Here is a 22,817-nt window from a genome sequence, read left to right on the forward strand (position 1 = left end):
TTACGAAAAGGCCATCTCCCATAGACTTCATTTTTTCCAAATATTCCAAATTTTTAAAAATGATTTCCTTTTTCTCTGTAACTAGCAAACAGTACATTGTACTTGGTCCAAACTAAGATATAATTAATGCTTATTGGAAGCAAAACCAGTCTATTGATTTTATTTTGTTTAAATGATTTTCTAATAGACTTAGGGGCCGATTCACTAAGGGTCGAATATCGAGGGTTAATTAACCCTCGATATTTGACTAGGAACTAAAATCCTTCGACTTCAAATATCGAAGTCGAAGGATTTAGCGCAGATAGTACGATCGAACGATCGAAGGATTATTCCTTCGATCGAACGATTAAATCCTTCGAATCGAACTATTCGAAGGATTTAAATCCAACGATCGAAGGAATATCCTTTGATCAAAAAAAGTTAGCCAAGCCTATGGGGACCTTCCCCATAGGCTAACATTGACTTCGGTAGCTTTTAGATGCCGAACTAGGGGGTCGAAGTTTTTTTAAAGAGACAGTACTTCGACTATCGAATGGTCGAATAGTCGAACGATTTTTACTTCGAATCCTTCGATTCGAAGTCGTAGTCGAAGGTCGAAGTAGCCCATTCGATGGTCAAAGTAGCCCAAAAAAACCTTTGAAATTCGAAGTTTTTTTACTTCGAATCCTTCACTCGAAGTTAGTGAATTGGCCCCTTACAGTATGAAGATCCAAATTATGGAAATATTTATTATCTGGAAAACCCCAGGCCCTGGGGTTTCTAGATAACAGGTCCCATACCTGTACTGTTACTAGATATACTTCTGTGCTTTTCTACAAGTAGCAGAGGGAGCTGTGGGGAGCAGAAAGGTTGTCAGTTCTTTGAAATTCCCTTGGGATACCTAATCTTTCACAGTATTGCCCTCCCATCTGTCAGCTTTGGAAGAAAGAATAATGGTAGACATTGGAAAGAGAGCGATGGGAAAAGCAGATGACAGAAGAAGGTGAACAAAAAAAGCAGATGAAAAGTGGAATAGAGGAAAGAATGAAAGAGAATTTCAGAGAGAAATGCATGGGGTGAAACAGACAACAGAAACTGAGAGACATTTGGAAAATGGAGAAACAAGGAAAATGGGAAGCAAATGAGTTGAGAAAAACAAAAGTAATACTGCAAGAGTAAGTAAGAAAGAATAGAGAAGAGGAAAGAAGTGTAATAAAGAGAAGGAGAGGTGCAAAGCAAAACAAAAAGATAATCGATAAGAAAGATAGGAAACAAAGCAGAAAAAGCTTTGGAACAGAGAGGGTGATGGTGCTATGTTTGTTGAAATTTAACATATATAATATGCAATACTTTGTATGCAGAGCATTATCAGGTGTAATGTGTTATCCTAATTTCTAGATCCAGGTAACTTGGGCCCTAAATTTGGTCATGTGCATGTCATACTGAATGTGTAACCTTGCATCGGAAGCTACTATCAATTAGGTATTATGCCCCAACATTCCTTCTTTTCATCTCATAGAGTTCATGGGATTATAACTGCAGGAAGTCACTGGGTCAATGTCTAGGCTTAAATAGGTTCACATGATTCATGTTGCTGTGATTGCTTTGCCAATCAGTGGAATGCAGGCGGTTTTGTTATATAACAGAGGTGCTGCTACATTCTCTTAGTGTATGGGGTGTAGATGAGCACATCAATATAGCACACACCTGTCACACATGGAATCCCATATTATGGTGACTGTAAATGGAACACTTCATAAAGAGGTTCAACAAAATATGATTTCTTATAGCCCACTATGTATGTTTTCTCATAGCCTGCATAGAGGGAAACCATAAATATTGACACCCAAGCTTACATATTTTAGTGTAGTTTAACACCTTGTTTTTCTTTATAATAATATAAAGGGATTCTCACAGGCTGAACTTGTGTGTGTGTGCCTATAATGACTGTGTATTGTTGTAGCCAGGGGTGTTCCACCAGGGGTGAATGGGTTGAGGGGGGGGGGCGCATTGCTAGTGCAGTGAGCAATATTGCACTCACTGCACTAGCAGAGCCAAATTCCAATTTTAAAAAGTCAAAATTTGGCTCTTAGGGTCAGATTTATCAAAGGGCGAAGTGAAAATTCTAATTAAAATAATTAGAATTTTGAGCTATTTTTGTGTACTTCGACTAGGGAATAGTCCAAATTCGATTCAAATTTGAAAAAATTTCGAAAATCCGAATATCAAAATTTATTATGTACTGTCTCTTTAAAAATTTGACTTCGACCATCTGCCATCTAAAATCTGCTGAATTTCTGTTTTAGCCTATGGGGGACCTCCTAGAACCTATTTGGAGTCAATTGGTGGACTTTGAAAAATCTGAATTTGTTTTGTAAAAACTTCTAATCGAATTCAATCGAATGCAATATTTTTTTTTTATTTGAATTTCGAAGTTATGGGAGTTCAAAAAATCTCCTATTACTTCGAAATTCGACCCTTGATAAATCTGCCCCTTAAAGTTACAAGAGGCGGCTTTTTTCCACCCCTGGTAACTGGCCACTCCGTGCGGCCTGAGGCAAGTTTCTCACCTTACCTTGTGGCAGGAGCAGCCCTGGTTGTAGCAACTGTTCAACTTCAGAATGTTGGTTAGTCAGAAAGCTGAAAAATATCAACTGCTCAAAGCTACAGCGTGGGTTTGACCCACACTTTCTCTGTTTTGCATAACTATTATGCCTGCCTAGATATACCTTTTAACTGAGCACAATTCTGACCATACAGGGCCCTTTACTCATTAAATTCTTTGTAGCATTTACACAAAAAATGTTGATATTTCAGTCTTGAAGACTTAGGGTACATTTACTTAGCTCGAGTGAAGGAATAGAAGAAAAAATACTTCGAATTTCGATGGTTTGTTTAGCTACTTCGACCATCGAATTGGCTACTTCGACCTTCGAGTACGACTTCGAATCGGACTATTCGAACTAAAAATCGTTCGACTATTCAACCATTCGATAGTCGAAGTACTGTCTCTTTAAAAAAAACTTTGACAAACTACTTCGCCACCTAAAACCTACCGAACATCAATGTTAGCCTATGGGGGAGGTCCCCATAGGCTTCCTAACAAATTTCTGATCAAAGGAAAATCGTTCGATCGATGGATTAAAATCCTTCGAATCGTTCGATTCGAAGGATTTAATCGTTCGATCGAACAATTTTTCCTTCGATTGTTCGATCGTGGAAATGCGGTAAATCCTTTGACTTCGATATTCGAAGTCGAAGGATTTTACTTTGACGGTCGAATATCGAGAATTAATTAACCCTCGATAGTCGACCATTAGTAAATGTGCACCTTAATGCATCAGACTAAAACCCAAGTCGAAGATGTAAACGATGACCAGAGCTCAAATTCTGCACCTCTGCCCTTGTGTATCTAAAAGGTTGTCAGTGCTACACTATTGCTATAAAATACATTATATATAAAGGATATCATCACCTAGCAAAATTTGTGCCTCATCCCATATAAATGTAGACACTGAGTAATCTATTTTTTAGTGTACCAAGAATGTATTTGATCTTCTGACAACTACTTTCTCTCAGACAACATGTGCATACATAATAACCAAATGTTGGCCCTCTAATAAACAAAATTCTTCGTTTATCAAGATTGGCATCAGTCTTGTAAGTCCAATAAAAAAAGCCTTATTAGATACCAGACCGGAGTCCACAGGGACAACAAAAATGTGTAGATTTTTATCAGTCTACTGCCTGTCTCAAAACTGCAACCATTAACATTAAAGCATGTACCTTCTCAGCACAGATACTTTGCTTAGACATAAATAAGAATTACACCAGCTCTGCAATGGGATGGGGATGAAATATTTGATACATGCTGCAAACACAACAAAACTGCACTAAGTATCTTCTAATTCTTACTGTTATGATCCATTCCAATCCATGATACAATATAATTCATAATACATTCTTATTTGTAGGCATATGGAACACAGGTGTTTGTTTTTATATCTTGGTGATCAAAGTGTCTGTCAGCAACCATTTCCTCTCCAGGTGAATGGAAAACATTCTGCTTATTATGGACACTAATATATGATCTGTTTGAATAAAAGACAATAGAAGAGAAGCCAGCTATTCATTTACTTGTTATTATTCATTGCAGATGGGGAGAAAACATCAAATCAGGAAAATCTGATTGCACAAATGAAAAACAAAAATATACCACTATGAAAGATTTTCTTGATTGATAAATTTCGAATAATAGTTTAGAAAAAAATCTGAGGTTGTATGTATATTATTTCAAATGCAATCTTACATTTCAATAGATTTTAACAAATGCTCTGATTTTGTTCAACATAAGCTCCAGTTTCTGTCTTTTTTCCTGAGGGTCGTTGGTTCCAATGACTATATATTGATATCATATATATATGCACTGAAGTAAAATGAGTTTTTTTGAACTCCCATAACTTCAAAATTTGAATTAAAAAACCAATCGAAATTTATCAAAAAATCTAAGTTTTTTTGGGGGCGAATAAGTCCACTTTCGATCAAATTTGAATCAAAGTAATATTGCATTCGATCGAATTCGATTAGATAGATAGATAGATGATAGAATAATGTATTCCGACTACATGTATTGGACCTGTTATCCAGAATGCACGGGACCTGGGGTTTTCCAGATAATGGATTTTTCTGTAATTTGAGTCTTCGTACCTTAAGTCTGCTAGAAAATGAAACATTAAATAAACCCAATAGGTTGGTTTTGCTTCCAATAAGAATTAATTACATCTTAGTTTGGATCATGTACAAGGTACTGTTTTATTATTACAGAGAACAAGGAAATCATATGTTGGTTTTGCTTCCAATAAGAATTAATTACATCTTAGTTTGGATCATGTACAAGGTACTGTGTAATTATTACAGAGAACAAGGAAATCATTTATTGTTATTGCTACTTTTTATTTATTTATCTTTCTATTCAGGCCCTCTCCTATTCATATTCCAGTCTCTTATTCAAATCAGTGCATGGTTGCTAGGGTAATTTGGACTGTAACAACAAGATTGCCCAAATTGCAAACTGGAGAGCTGCTGAATAAAAAGCTAAATAACTCAAAAACCGCAAATAATAACAAATGAAGACCAATCGCAAATTGTCTCAGAATATCCCTCTCTACGCCATAGTAAAAAGTTATTTAAAGGTGAACAACCCCTTTAAGTCTATTAAAAAATAATTTAAACATTAAATAAACCCAATAGGAATGTTTTGCCTCCATTAAGGAGTATTTATTAGTTGGCATCAAGTACAAGGTTCTGTTTTATTTTTAAAGAGAAAAAGAAAATTATATTTAAAATTGTTAATATCTATGGATGACCATTCTGTAATTCAGAGCTTTCTGGATAATAGGTTTCTAGATAATAGATCCCATACCAGCTGCCATTAGAGGGCACTGTCTATAGCAGGCCAGACAGTATCCTACGCACTTTGGTTGATACAGCATGTGGAGCAGAGATGGCAGCTTTACATCTTGTTAAATAAAGTCCACAACTAAAACCTTCTCTGTGTGTGTGGTGGCATTGGTGAGAGCTTTCCCTTACTGTGCAGTATAAATGCCTGTATAGAAAAATGGTGTATTGAGACTCCCCAATTTACAATCATGCACTCAAATAGTGTGCAAACTAGTGTTATATGTGTATATGCTTTATTATTCTAGTGACTTAGAGACTATAAAGTACTATATTCTCCTTTGTTTCATTTATCACCTCAATTATTGACTTTAACCATGAATTTGAATGTGACTGTGTTTATATCCTTGGAACTGTATATAATTTCTGTTCCAGCTGATGAATTGGCATGAGGCATTTTTAATAGTAATGAATTAAGCTGCTCATATTTATGACCTTTAAAGGGAAAAATATTTTATAATATTAACTTCTTAGTGAATTTAGCTACTAGTTTTTTTATAGAGTATTCCCTTAATATTACGAATTAATGTTACGTTTTTAATATATATTCTGACTGGCCAGTCTTTAGTAATTAGATTTATTATTGTGGTTCTGTAAAAGGCAATAAAAAGATCTTTTGTTTAGCATTTGGATTCAATTGGTGTTTACCTTGGCTTTGGAATATTATCTTGATATCCCCAATGGGACCGTAGGGGATTGGTGGTCATTTAATCCAATTACATTTATGCCTTACTGGGTGTCCCAAATTGTGCAGTATTCTTCTTTCAGTATGAAATGATTAAAACATTAAAATAAATCATTTTTGCCAATGTTAATCTCAATTCTCTCATTCAAAACCTATATAGGATACAAAACATTGCCAAAATTAAGGAAATGGGTTTAGGTCTGTGTGTCAAATTGTGCCTGCCACTGCATTTGAAAATGATTGAATAAAACACAGCTACAATCTGACAATGAAAGGTAAATCCTCCTTAAATTCACTTGGCGTTTGGTTTACTAAGAGCGCAAAGACATTCTGTAACTAGAGTATGACCAGTATAATCCCTTGTTAAAGGGAACTGTAATAAGACAGTTCAGCTAAAAATGACTGACTTGTATGAAGCAATCAATAAGGCCACACCCATCTATAAAGAAAAAACATAACTAACCAAAACTTCATGTTCAGTGTGGCTTAACACAGTGCATTTGTTTTTTTTTTTAATTTTATGGTGCAAACCCAAGACATTAACAGTGACAATAAGTATCAGTTTTATGCGCTTGGAACAGAAAAAAAGACAAGTCATTTTTATGCTTTCCATAATTTTTGAAAACTCTGTAAAAATGTTATGTTCACTATTTTATTACCAATCATAAATTAAAGTCTTTATATTTTAAGACGTCCATAAAAAAGAGCCATAATTATTTCTCAGTTCTATACCCAAAAGAGCCATTAATCCAGTATTGCTTTTTTCCCACTTAAAGTTATTTCAAACGAAAAAGTGCTGACAATTATTCTTTATCTCCGCCAAGACTCCTTATTTATACTATAATAAAACATTCAGTCAGGGAGATGTATTAAACATTTACTTGTTAAATTGGATGAAATTGTATGGTTAAAGTGGACTCACTGTACCTTGGCAGTGCATTTATGTTGTGGGTGATTAATCGAATCCACATAATGATGCCTCATACAACGATCAGGATCTGATTCTGCCAGGAATGCTTTGCCTTTTTTGTCTGCATTGACCAAAATTACCACCAGAGATAGAGCAGAAATCCATGCAAGAAGGACATAATTTCCCATCGTTCACTGAAATGCTTTGGAGAAATGGCAAGTCTTGGACGTTAATTGGTTAAACACTCAATCCCAGTTTTCCTTTTAGGTTTACATAAAAATCTTCCATAAACTTCCAAGGTTTCATTGTTCCACATGCTTTGGATCTAATTTTAATCTGTGGAGACACAAAGCAAAACAATAGAAACAAATATTTTAAGGTTAAGTCAATGGCTATTGCATTTGCAATATTCTTTAAGAGACATTACAACGACAAGTTAAATGTGGCTGGGTAGCAAAAAGATATTATCATGTTTTAGAGATTATTTTAACAAAGAGCGGGTTGCTCAGAGTTTTAAGGGTATTAGAACTGTGCTAACCCATCTCATAAATGGGCTGAAAAAGGTAAATATACATGCTATCAGCAAGAAATAATGAGGGAACTGATGTACCTCTAAATAAAGTACTCGCTACTTGTACAGTGTATGGGTCCCCCACCAAACTGCTAATTTATTCATAAAGAAAATGTAATTCTAAGCAACTTTCGAATATATGATTTGGACCTTATTTATCAAAATTTGGATTTGTGTAATTTTAGAGGTTTTCTTACCATGAATAAACTCCCAATTTAAAAATAACTTGACTGTTTCCTTATTTAGTAAACATATCCAAATATAAAAATTTGTGAATGAATAAAATTGTACAAAAACAAACATGAATACGAATATCTCAAATCCATCGTTTACTCAACCTTTTTAGTGAGCTTACAAGTGCTATCAAAATACAAAAAGCTCTAAAATCTCGAATTAGATAAATATTTTACAATTTTGTAAGATCCCATTGACTTCTATATGACCACAGGAGCTATGGGATGCTGAAGATTTAAATTAGCTTTTTTCATTTAATAAATATAAAAAAAAACATGTTTTTAACATTATTTAAATATACAATTGCTAGTACAAATGTGTGGAAAAAATATGAACGTTGATAAATCATCCCCTTAATAATAAATGTTAACATTTATAACATAAATGTTTATGATATAGTATAAAGATTATAATATAAATGTTTAAATGTTAAAGTTGTTTGTAAATGTAATTGCAGTTGAAAGCAGCATTGGTTCTTCCCTTTCTGTTTTCTGGTTCTGAAAGAGTTAGATCTAATCTATGTCTGTTAATCAACTGGTTTACATCATTGATCCGAGAGTCAGAGACAGGGTGCAGAAGGTATAGCCATCCACACACATCCACACATTATTTACAGATGATATACAGTGACATTGTTAAACCATAAAATAGGGGGCCCATTTACTTAGTTTGAGTGAAGGAATAGAGGAAAAAAAGTTCGAATTTCGAATGGTCGAATATGGCTACTTTGACCATCGAATGGGCTACTTCGACCTTCGACTACGACCTTCGAATCAAACTAAAAATCGTTCAACTATGCGACCATTCGATTGTCGAAGTACGGTCTCTTTAAAAAATTCTTCGACCCCCTAGTTTGCCACCTAAAACTTACAGAGGCCAATGTTAGCCTATGGGGAAGGTCCCTATAGGCTTCCTAACAATTTCCTGATCGAAGGAATATCCTTCGATCGATGGATTAAAATCCTGCGAATCGTTCAATTCGAAGGATTTAATCGTTTGATCAAAGATTATTCCTACGATCGTTCGATCGTAGGAATAGAGCAAAATCCTTCGACTTCGATATTCGAAGTCGAAGGATTTAACTTCGACGGTCGAATATCGAGGGTTAATTAACCCTCGATATTCGACCCTAGGTAATTGTGCACCTAAGCCTATATAATATATGAAGTACTCAAAAGGATTTTTTTTAAAATTTCAATGCAATGCATATATTATATCATATAATATTTTTATACACCAACGTTCAAAAACTTTCATATTTTTCCTGTATTTTTTCAAAGCCGTTTGTTATCTTTATAGTTTATCTATAATGCCATTTTTTCACCCTGCTCTTTAATTTACTTTATTGGGGATACAGGGACAGATACACTGTTACTGTTTTTACAAATGGAAGTAATCTTCAATGAATTATCACATTTATTGAAGTCTTAAAAAATTTTTAAACGTGGCAAAGTGGCAGAAGTAATTCCTTTCAAAGTGCCAGAATTAACTTAATTAAAATTGCCATCTTCTGCCAGTTATAAACTAAACAACCAGGCTTAATACAATTCAAATTGGGAATCCCTGATGGATCTCTAGCATTTTACATTTTATTGCACTTATTACCAATTACCTGACTGTCAGCAAAATTGTCAGAAAAATGTTTCAATGAATTTCCATAGTCACCATTTCTACCATAGTTATTACTGTTTCCCATATTACCAGTGCTGCCATAGATTCAACTGTTTCCAATGTTACCATTGCTACCAGTTACTATTATTTCTATTGTTGCGAATGCTATTAGTTACCATTGCTACCATAGTTGTTGTTGTTTCCATAGTTACCATTGCTACCATAGTTATTAGTGTTTCCATAGTTACTACTGCTACCGCAGTTATTACTGTTTCCAATGTTACAAATGCTACCATAATTTCTATTGTTTCCATTGCTACCATAGTAATTATTGTTTTGTTTGTAGTTACTATTGTTTTCATAGTACCTGTTATTTCCATAGTTACTATTGCTATACAAGTTACTGCTGCTACTGCTAGGGACAGATTTATCAAAATGTAAGTTAAATGAAACTCACCCACGTTCTATTCTTTCCTATGGGATTGTTAGAATTATATTTATCAATGGGTGAAAGTTAGAATTCACCATTTTATAAATATGATTCTTAAAAGCCCATAGGAATGAATAGAACATGGGTGAGTTACAAAGCTTGAATTAAAGCCATGCTGTAAAGAAATAACCAGTCAAACCAATAACAAAAATGGCACTACTGATAAAGTTGCTCCAGTGAAGGATGGTTATTTTCTCATGAAGAGGTGGCAACATTTTGGGCCTATACAGGGCCCTGTATAGGCTTGAAACATTTGTCACTTCTTCATGCCATGAGCAAATAACCATCCTTCACTGGTTCAACTGGTTCAACTGCTTCATTCAGTATTGCCATTGGTGTTTTTGTTTTGTCAAGACATTGTTTTTCGCTCTTGGCAGTTTTGGGCCCTACTCCTGGCAGCATCTGTCACCAAATGGGTGTTGCATTCTGGTAGAAGCACTCCACTCTGGGTCTAAAGAAATATCCATGCATAGCATTGGGGAGGGTGTAGAATTCCTTTGGACAGAGCTTTCCATTTGTAAAAGGTTACAAAGAAAATTATCCTTATACACTAAATGGGGATTTTAGTAAATAATAAGTTGTCTAATTCCAGTCATTCTCTGGCTACTAAAGCAAATAAAGTACTGTTTCGCATAAAAAGGACATGAATTAAAGGAATTAAGTTCCTGGTAAGGCCTCACCTTAAGTATGCAGTTCTGCTTTGATCTTGACAGTCTACACTCATAATTTAAATCTTCCATCCCTCTAACCAGTTTAGTTGCACGTCTCTGCACTCTCTCCAGTTCATTTATAGCCCTCTTAAAGGGGAAGGAAACCTAGTTGGCGCAAAAACCCTCCCCCCCTACCGTGTGTTGCCCACCCTCCCCCTGGCCTACCCGTCCCGCTGGGCAAATGCCCCTAACTTGTTACTTACCCTTCTGCGCAGGTCCAGTCCAGGGAGTTCACAGACGACATCGTCTTCCACCCGATCTTCTTCCTGCTTTGAACGGCGTTTTGGCGCATGCGCAGTAGGAGCGTTTCGCCGGTACGGATCTACTGTGCATGCGCCAAAAGTCATGAAGTACTTTGGCGCATGCGCAGTAGATCGTACCGACGAAATGCTCTTACTGCGCATGCGCCGGTCAAAGCAGGAAGAAGATCGGGTGGAAGAAGATGTCGTCTGTGAACTCCCTGGACTGGACCTGCGCAGAAGGGTAAGTAACAAGTTAGGGGCATTTGCCCAGCGGGACTGGTAGGCCAGGGGGGAGGAGGGAGGGTTTTTGCGCCAACTAGGTTTCCTTCCCCTTTAAGGACTGGAGCCCAAAACTGCACTGCATACTCCAGGTTGTTGATTTATTTTATTTGAACAACCTATTCCTCTGACGGGCGAATGGTTTGTGTCAGAGTGAAATAATAATATAAGGTTTATATCTATTATCTAAGTCCCCCAATTTCTCTGACACCGCAATGTCAACAGCCCAAGCCAAGATATGGACAGGGGGATGGTCAAGTGTTCTTCTAGATGGACAGTGGTCACTATAAATGATACTAGGTCGTGATAATAAATAATCTTCATTCTGCTATTAGAAATGCAAGCGTCAGCATTGTCTCTTAGGGCCCTGTGCAGAAGTGTTGTTCAATAACTGATTTCGCCTTCCTGTCTGAAATTACTAGACACTAGCTCAGGAGGTCATGTGCGGGTGGAACCAGATAACTATCTTATCTTGCAATTCTGCACATCTTGCAAAAATTTAGAAATGTATATGTCAGTAAGTTTCCATGCCTTACAATGTTTAGACCATTTATGGTATGTCAGTGTAACCCCACTTCTGTCTTACCATTTATGACATCAAAAATGGTATAAAAGTTTATGTCAAGTGGGAGTATCTTTGGTAAGTCCTTGGGTGACATTCCGTGTGTTACTCCAACAGCTTACCCAGACAAAACTGTTTTGTTATATTGACTAAATAAATTGCCTCATTATTACTAAATGTTTTCCTAAGTTTTGTCTTACACAAGGTCAAATGGTATTACTAAAAATACCATCAAGATGAGGCCTTACCAGGGAGCTATAAAGAGGCATAATTATGTTTTCATCCGTTGAGTTAATGCCTTTTTTTATGCAAGACAGAACTTTATTTGCTTTAGTGGCCACAGAATGACACTGCCCAGAAATAGACAGTATAGAAACTTATCCCCTAGATCCTTCTCAGTTAAGGAATCTCCCAACACACTGCCATTTAGTGTAAAACTTGCATTTATATTATTTTTGCCAAAGTGCATAACCTTGCATTTATCAACACTAAACCTCATTTTCCAGTTTGCTGCCCAGTTTTCCAACTTAGACAAATCACTCTGCAAAATGGCAGCATCCTGCATGTAACCTATAGTTCTGCACAATTTAGTATCATGAGCAAAAATAGAAACAGTATTTTCAATGCCCACCTCCAGGTCATTAATAAACAAGTTGAATAGCAAGGGACCTAATATAGAGCCCTGCGGTACTCCACTAACAACTCTGGTCCAATTAGAAAATGTTCCATTGACTACCACTCTTTGTAGTCTATGTTTTAGCCAGTTCTCTATCCATGTTTCTCGTGTCTGTCAACTGGTTTTCTAGTAGTTACTGTTACTCCTCTGATGTATTTTGGAAGAGAGTTAATATTCATGTTAAGGATCAGAAGAAAATTCACTGGCACACAGGTACTGCTAGCAGGGTAAACCCTTGCTGATTTATTAAATGGTTTGCTGCATGCAACGTTTCGGGGTAACCCCCTTTATCAAGCATCAAAGTTAATATTCATGTTAAGGCCATAGTCTGCTGTAGGACATAGAAGCTTATTAAACAACATAGGTATGAGCTTGCCACGCTGTCTCATAAAGGTGTATTTATAGGACCATGCATTGGGGTACCTGGCACATTACCTCCACCATATATCAGACCTTATATGGGATATATTTTGGGAAAGCTACCTGGAGTCAGATCCCACCTATATAGTATTTTCTTATGTGTTTGCAGTTAGTTATAAAGTTAGACTAGATTTCTAGAGTGACAAATTCACTAATCCACTCAGGGAGGGTGGAAGGATTTATTCAGGTCTCCATCCAATTTAAACATTGATTTTATTTTAATTAAAGTTTTATGATTTGTAGCATTTAGCTAATCATTTTGGAGTTCCAGGCAGTTTAACAATCATATTAAAAATGAGTCCTAAAGTGTGAGAGGTCAAACTGTTAATAAAAATTTGCAGTGTCTGAGCTGAGGATATTTATAGAAACCTTCCTTAGTTATACCAAATGTTTTTTGTAACATTGGGTGCTGGAAGTCTCCACACTCTTGTTCACCTTTGTATTCATTTTTACTATGACATAGACATTGATATTCTGAGACAATTTACATTGGCTTTAATTTTATATTTTTGTTTTTATTTTTCAGCTATTTAGCATTTTTTCAGCAGCTCCAGTTTTAAAGTTCAGCAGCTATATGGTTGCTGGGGTATTGTCCCTAGCAACCATGCAGTGTTTTGAATGAGACACTGGAATTAAATAGGAGAGAGACTGAATGGAAAAGGGGGGCCTAGAGTGTTTGGCTGGCCTGGACAGGCACTGGTAACAGTGTTCTTTTTAACTATTCAGTAAGGCTTTTGGCATATATCTTTATGACAACGTTACTCCTTGAGCACCATCCTCCAAGCACAGCTATATGCTAAACACCATATATGCACCATAATATCACAATGCTCTAAAGACATAAAGAAACTCACACTATCAATGCTTTCTGTGCAGTTGCCTTTAACAGACAAATTCCCAAATGGGGTCTTGATCCAAAGATCGTGCCGTTTTAAGTCAAACTAACTATTACTAAGGGTAGTGAGAGAGATTGTATACAGAACCACTGCCTTCATTTATTAAATATAACTCTTTGTCATATTCTAGAAATGAACCACATACTTGGTAACCTATGCAAACAGCATCCTTATGTATTGAACTTTTTAGAGTAATACAACTTGGAATAAATAGAACAACAGTGTACAATATGTGGGAGTATTATGGGGTAATTTAATAAGTTGCACTTTGTCTATTAACTTGTTATAAACAATAAGATGTTTGCTTTCAATTCGGTGACCAGCATATGCTTCTTGATGATTAGTTACTATTGGTCAAGGTCAGACAGGCCCACTGGGGTACCAGGAGAAATGTCTGTGGGCCCCCACGCTAGCAGATGTCATTGGCATGGTATGGGGAGGTGGGGTGGTTGATTGTTATGGCCAATTGGGGCCTTGAGCTCAGATCCTCCAGTGTGTCCAAGTGTCCCCAGTCCAATACTGCTATTGTTTACTAAACCTGGTGCCATAATTTAGCAGATTACTCCCTAAGCGTTAAAAAAACATCAGTTATAAAGATTTGACAATATTTCGCATTGAATGTCTCGGTGTACACAATTCTACAACTGTGGGAAATATTAAACTTAAGCATATACATTTTAACACAAAACCACTCATAAATTATATTCATATTTCTTGTAATTTCCCCCATATGCTTTGTTAGCCCGTAAAATGTTTTTTTTATTCGCATTTGGCAAAAAGGATTTGAAATCTGAGATAGCCATGTGTGTGTGCAAATAAATTAAACTAACACAGAACTTAAGGTCATTTGCTAGCTGGAACTAAAATAATGATGCTATAAAATAATGCATTACAGTTGTCTACTGGCAGTTCTTCACACCAACTTGTCAACAATGGATCTTAGAGTTTTAACCAGGTAAATTCACATTTGTCAGAATGTGATACAGATAAAGACTTCAAGTGAATAAATATTTATTGTATGTGCTTCAATGTCTATCAGCAAAACCATGTTGTATTGGAAATCCTTTCCTTGAGACAATACTCCGAATAAATATCAACAGGTATATTCTGTTTTTACTTTGTAGCTCTGCTTTGAACCTTAAGAGAGCCTTCTGTTTTTTGCACCTAAAGTGTGCATTGGAAAGGGAACTGACATCCAGAGATTATTCTATGTAGTATGATAATTAGAAGGCTTGACACTGATGAAACATGGAAATGCCACCATCCTGGATGTGCTGGTAACTCAAGGATTCCCAAAGCCGGATGTGTCAATAGTTGCAACAGACTTGTGGCATTTGTGGCAGATTGCATTTTAGCAGGCATGCACCAGAAATTACATAATGTAGAACTGCTTTGTTATTAGGAATTTGCTCAATTATGGCAGACAGAACATGGTGTGTGGCTGCAATTATACTGTAATTCTGGGTGTAAAATCACTGGAAGATAAGGAAGCAGGGCTGACCGGCACTCAAACGGATCCACAAGACCAGAGATATTCAGTTAAAAATAAATTTATTAGTAGAAAAGTTAAAAATGTAGCATTTATCTCCATCCACCCTACGCGTTTCACACCCCTCAGGGTGCTTAGTCATGACTAAGGACGCGTAGGGTGGATGGAGATGAAGCTACATTTTTAACTTTTCTACTAATAAATTTATTTTTTAACTGAATATCTCTGGTCTTGTGGATCCGTTTGAGTGCAGGTCAGCCCTGTTTCCTTATCTTCTGCTGTACCTCTCCCTAAAGCTGGGGGTCTGGGGCTGGTGCACCCGGGCCATTTCACTGTTTGGTGAGTTACTTTACCACTATTTCAGGAGCACCTTGTCCTCCTCTAACCATCTGAATTGTAAAATCACTGCATTGTGGGGAATAATACCTGGCAAATTGCGGTTGAAAATTTCATTTTGCAAGTTGATCCTGGTAAGTAAATGCCACTTAAAAGGGTCTTTTACGATCACAAGTGCTGTACAGAAAGTGCAAATTAGAGCATGACCATGTTTTTTTACCTAAAATGCAGCATTTCACCCCCCCGCCCAAAATTGCAGTGTTATTGCAGTTGCCACATGTCTGTTGCATCAGTAGACCATCAATGGACATGCTTTTTTTTTTTTGCTCAACTTGACTGCAGCCAATTCAGTGGTCCCTCAACTGCACTTGCAGTCATAAATGGCCTCAAGTCTTTTACATAATTTTGTTTTGCTGCCCATCAATTTCTCTTATGGTTTTTGATCTGAAGAGATATTTAGTTTAGCTTTTTTAGAGGCAATAGCATTATAGTTGAGATGATGTTATATCTTAGGGCATTATGTCCCTTTAATCCAATTATAGACCTGACAAAGACCAGAATGTTCTTTGAAAAATAATGGGTGGAAGCATTAGTGTGTCATAGGTTGTAAGTGAAACATTACAACATTTTAAGATTTAATTGATGAAATAATTTGGACATGGGCTACAAATGTAGATCTGATCCTACATTTAGGGGTTTATTTATCAAAGTTGGAATTTTAGTTATGTGAGCTTGATCTTGAATGAACTCACAACTGGTATAGTTTTTAATTTAAGAAAAAACCCAAATTGAAAAAACTTGAATCAGCGAGTTTGGGGTTAATATCCCGAAAACTCAAATGAATCAAGTTTTCAGCGGAAAAAACCTACAAATGCCTGAATTGATCGAGTTTTCTAACAAAACCCTCCTATAATCTTGAAAAAATGTGAGATTTTTTTTTCAATTTCAAAATTCTTTATTTTGTACATTAATAAAATACTGTCATATATCTTTGTTATACAACAACATTATCACAGCTTACAATATACCTTTTACAGTCTGTTAAACATAAAATTAAATATACATCCCCATCGGGCCCATCCTTAGTATCCAGTTTACTCATTTTGCTTTACACATATGCCATCAAATATCATGCAAATTAAAAGGAATGAAAAAGAAAAGGAGAAGAAAAATAAATAAATAAATACATAAATACAACTCACAACTGGAATGGTTTCTAATTTAAGAAAAAAATCAAATGGAAAAAGCGAGTTTGGGATTAACATCCCGAAAACTCAAATGAATCGAGTTTTCAGCGAAAAAAAAAATTACAAATGCCTGAACTGATTGAGTTTTTAAGCAAAACCCTCATATAAAAGGGTCGAATATAAAAAAACCTTGAAAAAATGTATTTATTTTTTTAACCGAAAAAAATCTATTTTTGATTTAAAAATACCCTTGAAAACTAATTTTACCTAAATTATATCTTATACAGCCAGAAGAAACAATCTTTTGATGGCATTATTAGTTTAATGATTGTAATAATGGTAAAACAACTCAGAATAAGGCAGTCCTGTTACAAACAAAGACAGAAGCGTCACTAGAGGGGGGGGGCCCTGGTGCGTGACGCACAGCCGGGCCCCGCCCCCCTCCGAACGGCCGCATTTGGCCACATTTGTCAGCGGCGCGTGGTCTGCCGGGGGTCCTGACGGGGTGCGGGCCCTGGCCCGCTATCACCCCCTGCTCCCCCGGTAGTTCCGCCACTGCACAAAGACAAAGAAGTGTCGTTTCATTGGGTGCTATTAACATCATGGTTATAATTTTGCACTTCGTTGTGTATAACCTAAAACAGTGAGATAAATGTCTGTGTACTTATATTTCAGACATCCAAATTTGCAGATATTGGGGGGTAAAGGACAATACACACAGAGAGGACAAACTGTATCGTTATGTTTTCACAATTATGGGTGAGGGCAGGGTTTATATTTTTGGAGTGGGCTGAAGAGAGAATGACTGGAATAGGGTGGGGAAAAGAATTAACTAGTTTACGATAAGAATTTTGATGTCGTTTTTGGAATGTACATTGGCAAGATTTTGAGTTGCTGCTAAAGAGGTCACGTGCCGAGAACCTAGACGCAGGTACAAGATCTCTAAAGGGTGCAAAAGGGCCTGGTTCATTGGGGGAAGATGACATGGTGCTTTTTGGGACTGCTAGAATTGAGGTAAGATTTGGCTGAGCAAAAGTTTATACTTGATTAATACTGTCTTTGTTCAAATCCAGACACTATGCAACTGTAATAAAAAAAGCTCACCCTGGTGGTCTAGGGGTGTAGCGGGGATGCCCGCCGCACTACCGGCGGGGACGCCCGCCACTCTTCTTCCTGCGCTATCGTCGCTCCTTAGGGCGCGCGCACCCATGTCTCGTCTTTCTTATAGACGCGGACGGACTGGCATTATGACGCCATCGCGCAGAGGTGCGCAATGGCGCGAAATTCAAATGCTTAAAAGGGGATTTTGGCTTTTAGATCACTGCCCGTGATAGGAGTTCCTGAGCTTTTGCTAATCCTGCTTTGAACCTGTTTGATTCCTGTTGTGACCCCTGCCTGGCTTTTGACTATTCTGACCTCTGGATCCTGACCCTTGCCTGAATACCGACTACCTCTTCTGCTTAACCCTCTGATTGACTTCCTGGTTTGACCCTTGCCTGCCTGACTACGTTTATTCTCTGCCTGCCTCGACCTGGCCTGATCTGACTATTCTATTGCCTGACGCCTTGTACTACGACCTTCTGCCCAAAGACTTTGCTTTACAGTCGTGCCCCTCTGCCTATCCAGAACCTTTAGCCTTGCACCTCTCATTTAAGTCCTGGTGGCATCCAAGTAGCTGAGGGCTCCTCCCGAGGCCAAAGGCGGTCACACTACAGGTGAAGCACGAGCCGAGACCAGGGTGCTTGGCATTTGACCGTTACAGCAACTTTAAGGTTCATTTAGGGGGATTATTTATCAAAGGTCGAGTTGTTTTTTTACGAGGGTATTTCAGTCAACACCTGAATGTTTGGGTTAAAAAAAAGCTTGACATTTTCAAGATGTATTTTACCCAGAAGCTGGAAATAACCAGATTTGGAAATACACCATCTAAAACATCACGATCATGTAGAAGTCAATGGTGTTCAAGTTTTTTCAGAGGGTTTCACTCGAAAACTCAATCGATTTGATGGGGGTTTTTTTTGCTGAAAACTTGATCAATTTTAAGTATTCAGGTTTTTCACCATGACTATACTGATTCAAGTTGTTTTCTTCAGTTAGAAACCATTCAAGATGTGAGTTGATTTGAGGTCTAAAAAAAGCTCACAAAGCTCTAAAATTCGACCTCGAGTAATAACCCCCTTAGTCATTTATCAAATAAGAGCAATTAATGCCAAATAAGGGTGCTGTGCTGGTTGCTCCTCTGTGGGCCCACCCACTGCAAGGCCCATTCTGCAGCTCAAGGGAGCCGTTGTACTTCATGTGTAAGGGGCATCCTAGGGGATACCCACGTCCCATCCAGGGCCGGATTTACATAGTGGATGCCCCTAGGCCCACTGCTGTTTGTCGCCCCTGTCCCCTCCCCTTTATTCGTGTAAATTTTCATCATCTGGACTAAATCAATGGGGATTGTCGCACGGGAAATTTAAAAAATGATTGTACCCAGTGTTTTTGAACCAATGTGGGTGTGGTTGGGCAGCATGCCGCCCCCCTAAAATCCTGCCGCCCTAGGCCCGGGCCTAGGTGGCCTTTCCACAAATCCAGGCCTGGTCCCATCAAGTACTGCCTCTTACATAATAAGTGCAGTGTTCTATTTACAATAAGGCAGCATTCTTTGTACCCAGGGGAAAATGGTGTATGACAGAAGCATAGGGTAAAATCTTTTTGCTTTGTGCCTGTTTTTAGCAATTTGCACCTTGACTCCTCCTATTTGTAAATGTGTCCTGCTATCTTCATGTTTTCTGCAAGTAATCAATCATGTAGGTTTTCCCAGATTGCATTTTGTATCTGTGTGGTGTGTGTGTATTGCACCATTCTAGTGGCCCCTTGGGTTTATTTTTAAAAGCATATATTTTTTTTATTTCTAGTTTTCTGATTTACAGCCATTCTTATTATCTACTAAAATGGCAGAGGACATCTAAACTTAGTCTCTGTGTATATTTTGTTACTTTTTATATAGTAAATCCCCCATAAACATTCAAGATATAAATATAATTTAATAGAGGCTTATCAATTAATAAACTAAATATCTTTACGGACAAAATGGCAGCCAAACACAACACATGCCTGCCTTTTAAAGGAGAAATATTTGTTCTTTCTCATGGATAAGATTTCTTTCCCTGTTTAATGTGCAAGAGAGAGGTTTTGCTGAGTATTGTATTTTTATTTACAATGTGTAGAATGATGAGTAGCAGAGGCTGTCAGCTTAATATACACTGTATTTTATTACTCTGTTTATGTTAGGGAGCTTTAGCTTCAGTTCCTCTATCAGAACATTCATATTTTCTGTTCCCAAAAAACATTTTAGAAAATTTGAAATGCATGTTTTGAACTCAACAATCCACCCATTCTAAACAAAGGGGGATATCATATATAAAAAGTCTAATAATAAATAAAAACAATGCATGAATTTAAACAAATTAGAACCAATGCCTGTTTGCTTAAAGGGATCCTGTCATCAGAAAACATGTTTTTTTCAAAACGCATCAGTTAATAGTGCTACTCCAGCAGACTTCTGCACTGAAGAGTGATTGAAGTTTATCAGAGCACAAGTCACATGACTTGCGGCAGCTGGGAAATTGACAATATGTCTAACTCCATGTCAGATTTCAAAACTGAATATTAAAAAAATCTGTTATTAAAGTTTCAAATAGCAGACTTTGTTACATCCAAAAATACAGTAAATATTAAGGGGCAGATTTATCAAGGGTCGAATTTCGAAGTGGAAAATACTTCGAAATTCGACCATCGAATAGAATTTGAATACTTCGAATGTCTGAGGATTTTATTTACCGTACGATTGTACGATTTTCCTTCGAAACCCAAAAGTATGCTCTGGCAGGTCCCCATAGGCTAACATAGCACTTCAGCAGGTTTAAGTTGTAAAGTATTGAAGTTTTTTTAAAGAGACAGTACTTCGATTATTGAATGGTCGAATAGTCGAACGGTTTTTAATTCGAATCGAAGTTGAAGTAAATTCAAAGTTGTAGTATCCTATTCAATGGTCGAAGTATCCAAAAAATTACTTTGAATTTCGATTTGTTTTTTTACTTTCCCTCGAATTCACTTCGACCCTTGATAAATCTGCCCCTAAGACATTTTGCAATTGGGCTTCATTTTTTTATTTGTGATATTTAACTGATTTTAGCGTTTGGTTGCTATGGTCAAAATTACCCAACTGTAACTTACTTAGGAGTTACTGCATTGACTGTAAGGCTACAAATTTATAGTTATTGATTTTTTTATTACTCATCTTTCTACTCATGCTTCTCCTATTCATATGCCAGTCTCTAATTCAAAGCAATGCATGTTTGATAGGATCATTTGGATCATTTGGCTGAAATTGCAAACTGGAGAGCTGCTGAAAAAAAAACCTAAATAATTAAAAAAACACAAATAATAAAAAATGAAAACCAATTGCAAATTGTATCAGAATATCGCCCTCTCCATCATACTAAAAAGTACTCAAAGATGTGCAAACCCTTTAATGTGGTACTAGGAACAGATATAGAAAGACTTGAGAGATATTGACACCTCTGACATCACCACAATTTATATCTCCGGGTCAAGATTGAAATGTCTGACATCCCAAGATCGGCATATTAAAGGTTTTCTGACAAGTCTGTCTGACAAATGTCAATCAGAAGGAGCAGGAAGCCTGCAAAAAATTTGACACACCATCAGGACTGGCCTGAGAAAAACACCTTAAGCACAATACAATTTTGTGAATCTTTCAGCAAAGCAAAAATGGGCCAGTTTCAAAAAGCACTAATATTCCCAGTTGCCTTGAACAATATTGATGAAATTAGTTCTTTAAACGTTATCACTACATGCTACAGGACTAAAATCAGTGGAAAAGTATTTACAAATTTGTAGATTTTTTTTTAGCTTCTGTTACAATATATTAGATAAAGGAATCTTGAACAAATGTTGGACCAAACAGAAGGAACTTTTACCCAAAAGTCTTAAAAGGCATACTATTCATTTTAACATCATCTTATACATAAAAATGGTTGTCAAATACTATAATATATTTTACAGACACAATGCAGAGGAGGTAAATTGTTAAGTGGTCCCAAGGGGCTAAATTTGCTCTCAAATGATAAATTATTATAAACACAATATAACTATATCACTGCTGAAGCGAGAGGTCTAGAGAGGGTCAAATGTTATTCATCACAAGTTATAAAAAAAATATTTGCCCAAGTTCTAAAATTAAAATCATATTTTATGCATTTCTTCTCATGATCTCAACCCATTCCTTGGATATATAGCTATATTCATGAAATAGTTCCAGCAGTAAGTTTTGTTTGGTGTGGCTAGATAGAGTCAGAGTATAGTGTGACCTTTATGGAACTCTGAAGCTTGAAAAGACCTGTTCCATAGAAAAGGTTCTTGCTGAAGGGATTTCTGGCAGGGAAAAGCAATATCTGAGTACAGTGGTCCTAGCCAAGTATTCACGACCAAAACAAGTAAAGAGTGACAGGCCTACTGGACGGGACTACCCTCCAAAGCAATATTACCTCAAAGCTGTACAAAGGAATATAAACATACATTTAAAGGGGACCTGTCACCTGATGAAATAATTCAAAATCCTATTTTATGATGTTAGTCAAGCAAAATAAACTACACTTGAACGTTGAACATTTATTAACACTGTTATTAAGGCAAGCTTTGCATCATGCCGAAATATTGTTTATGTGCCAGAATGGGGCAGCCGATGCCCATGTCCATGCACTTGCTACACAATTAGATGGTGAGGAGGGAGGGAAAATGTGGGGAGTGCAATGACATCTAGGAAGTGCAAAAATAATCTGATTGGCAGCTGAGACTTTTAAGAAAGTTTATAACTGGTATGGATGTTTTAATAATAAAAAAAATGGATTTCATGTTTAACTTTAACTTAAAAAGAATTTTTATTATACAGATTTTTGTGCCTGGATGACAGGTCCCCTTTAAGTAGCAGCCACTGAAAAAAGCTTAGGTTATCTGTGCGAAACTGGTTCAGCTGCTAACGCTTTTTCGCCTTTCTTCTATGAGGCATTTTG

At 36.8% G+C, this 22,817-nt stretch overlaps 1 protein-coding gene across 2 annotated transcripts in view; it reads right to left on the reverse strand.

Moving 5' to 3' along the window:
* The window catches only part of ndp.L (Norrie disease (pseudoglioma) L homeolog), a 45,254-nt gene that overhangs the window by 11,946 nt on the left and 10,491 nt on the right, over window positions 1-22,817 (reverse strand). For both annotated transcript variants that reach the window (XM_041582104.1, XM_018246652.2), the window contains one exon: window positions 7,049-7,367. In XM_041582104.1, coding sequence (XP_041438038.1) covers window positions 7,049-7,219 — 171 coding nt within the window. In that variant the 5' untranslated portion in view covers window positions 7,220-7,367. The remainder of the gene's footprint in view (window positions 1-7,048; window positions 7,368-22,817) is intronic.

This window comes from Xenopus laevis, chromosome 2L, assembly GCF_017654675.1.
Source record: "Xenopus laevis strain J_2021 chromosome 2L, Xenopus_laevis_v10.1, whole genome shotgun sequence".
Classification (NCBI taxonomy): Eukaryota; Metazoa; Chordata; class Amphibia; order Anura; family Pipidae; genus Xenopus; species Xenopus laevis.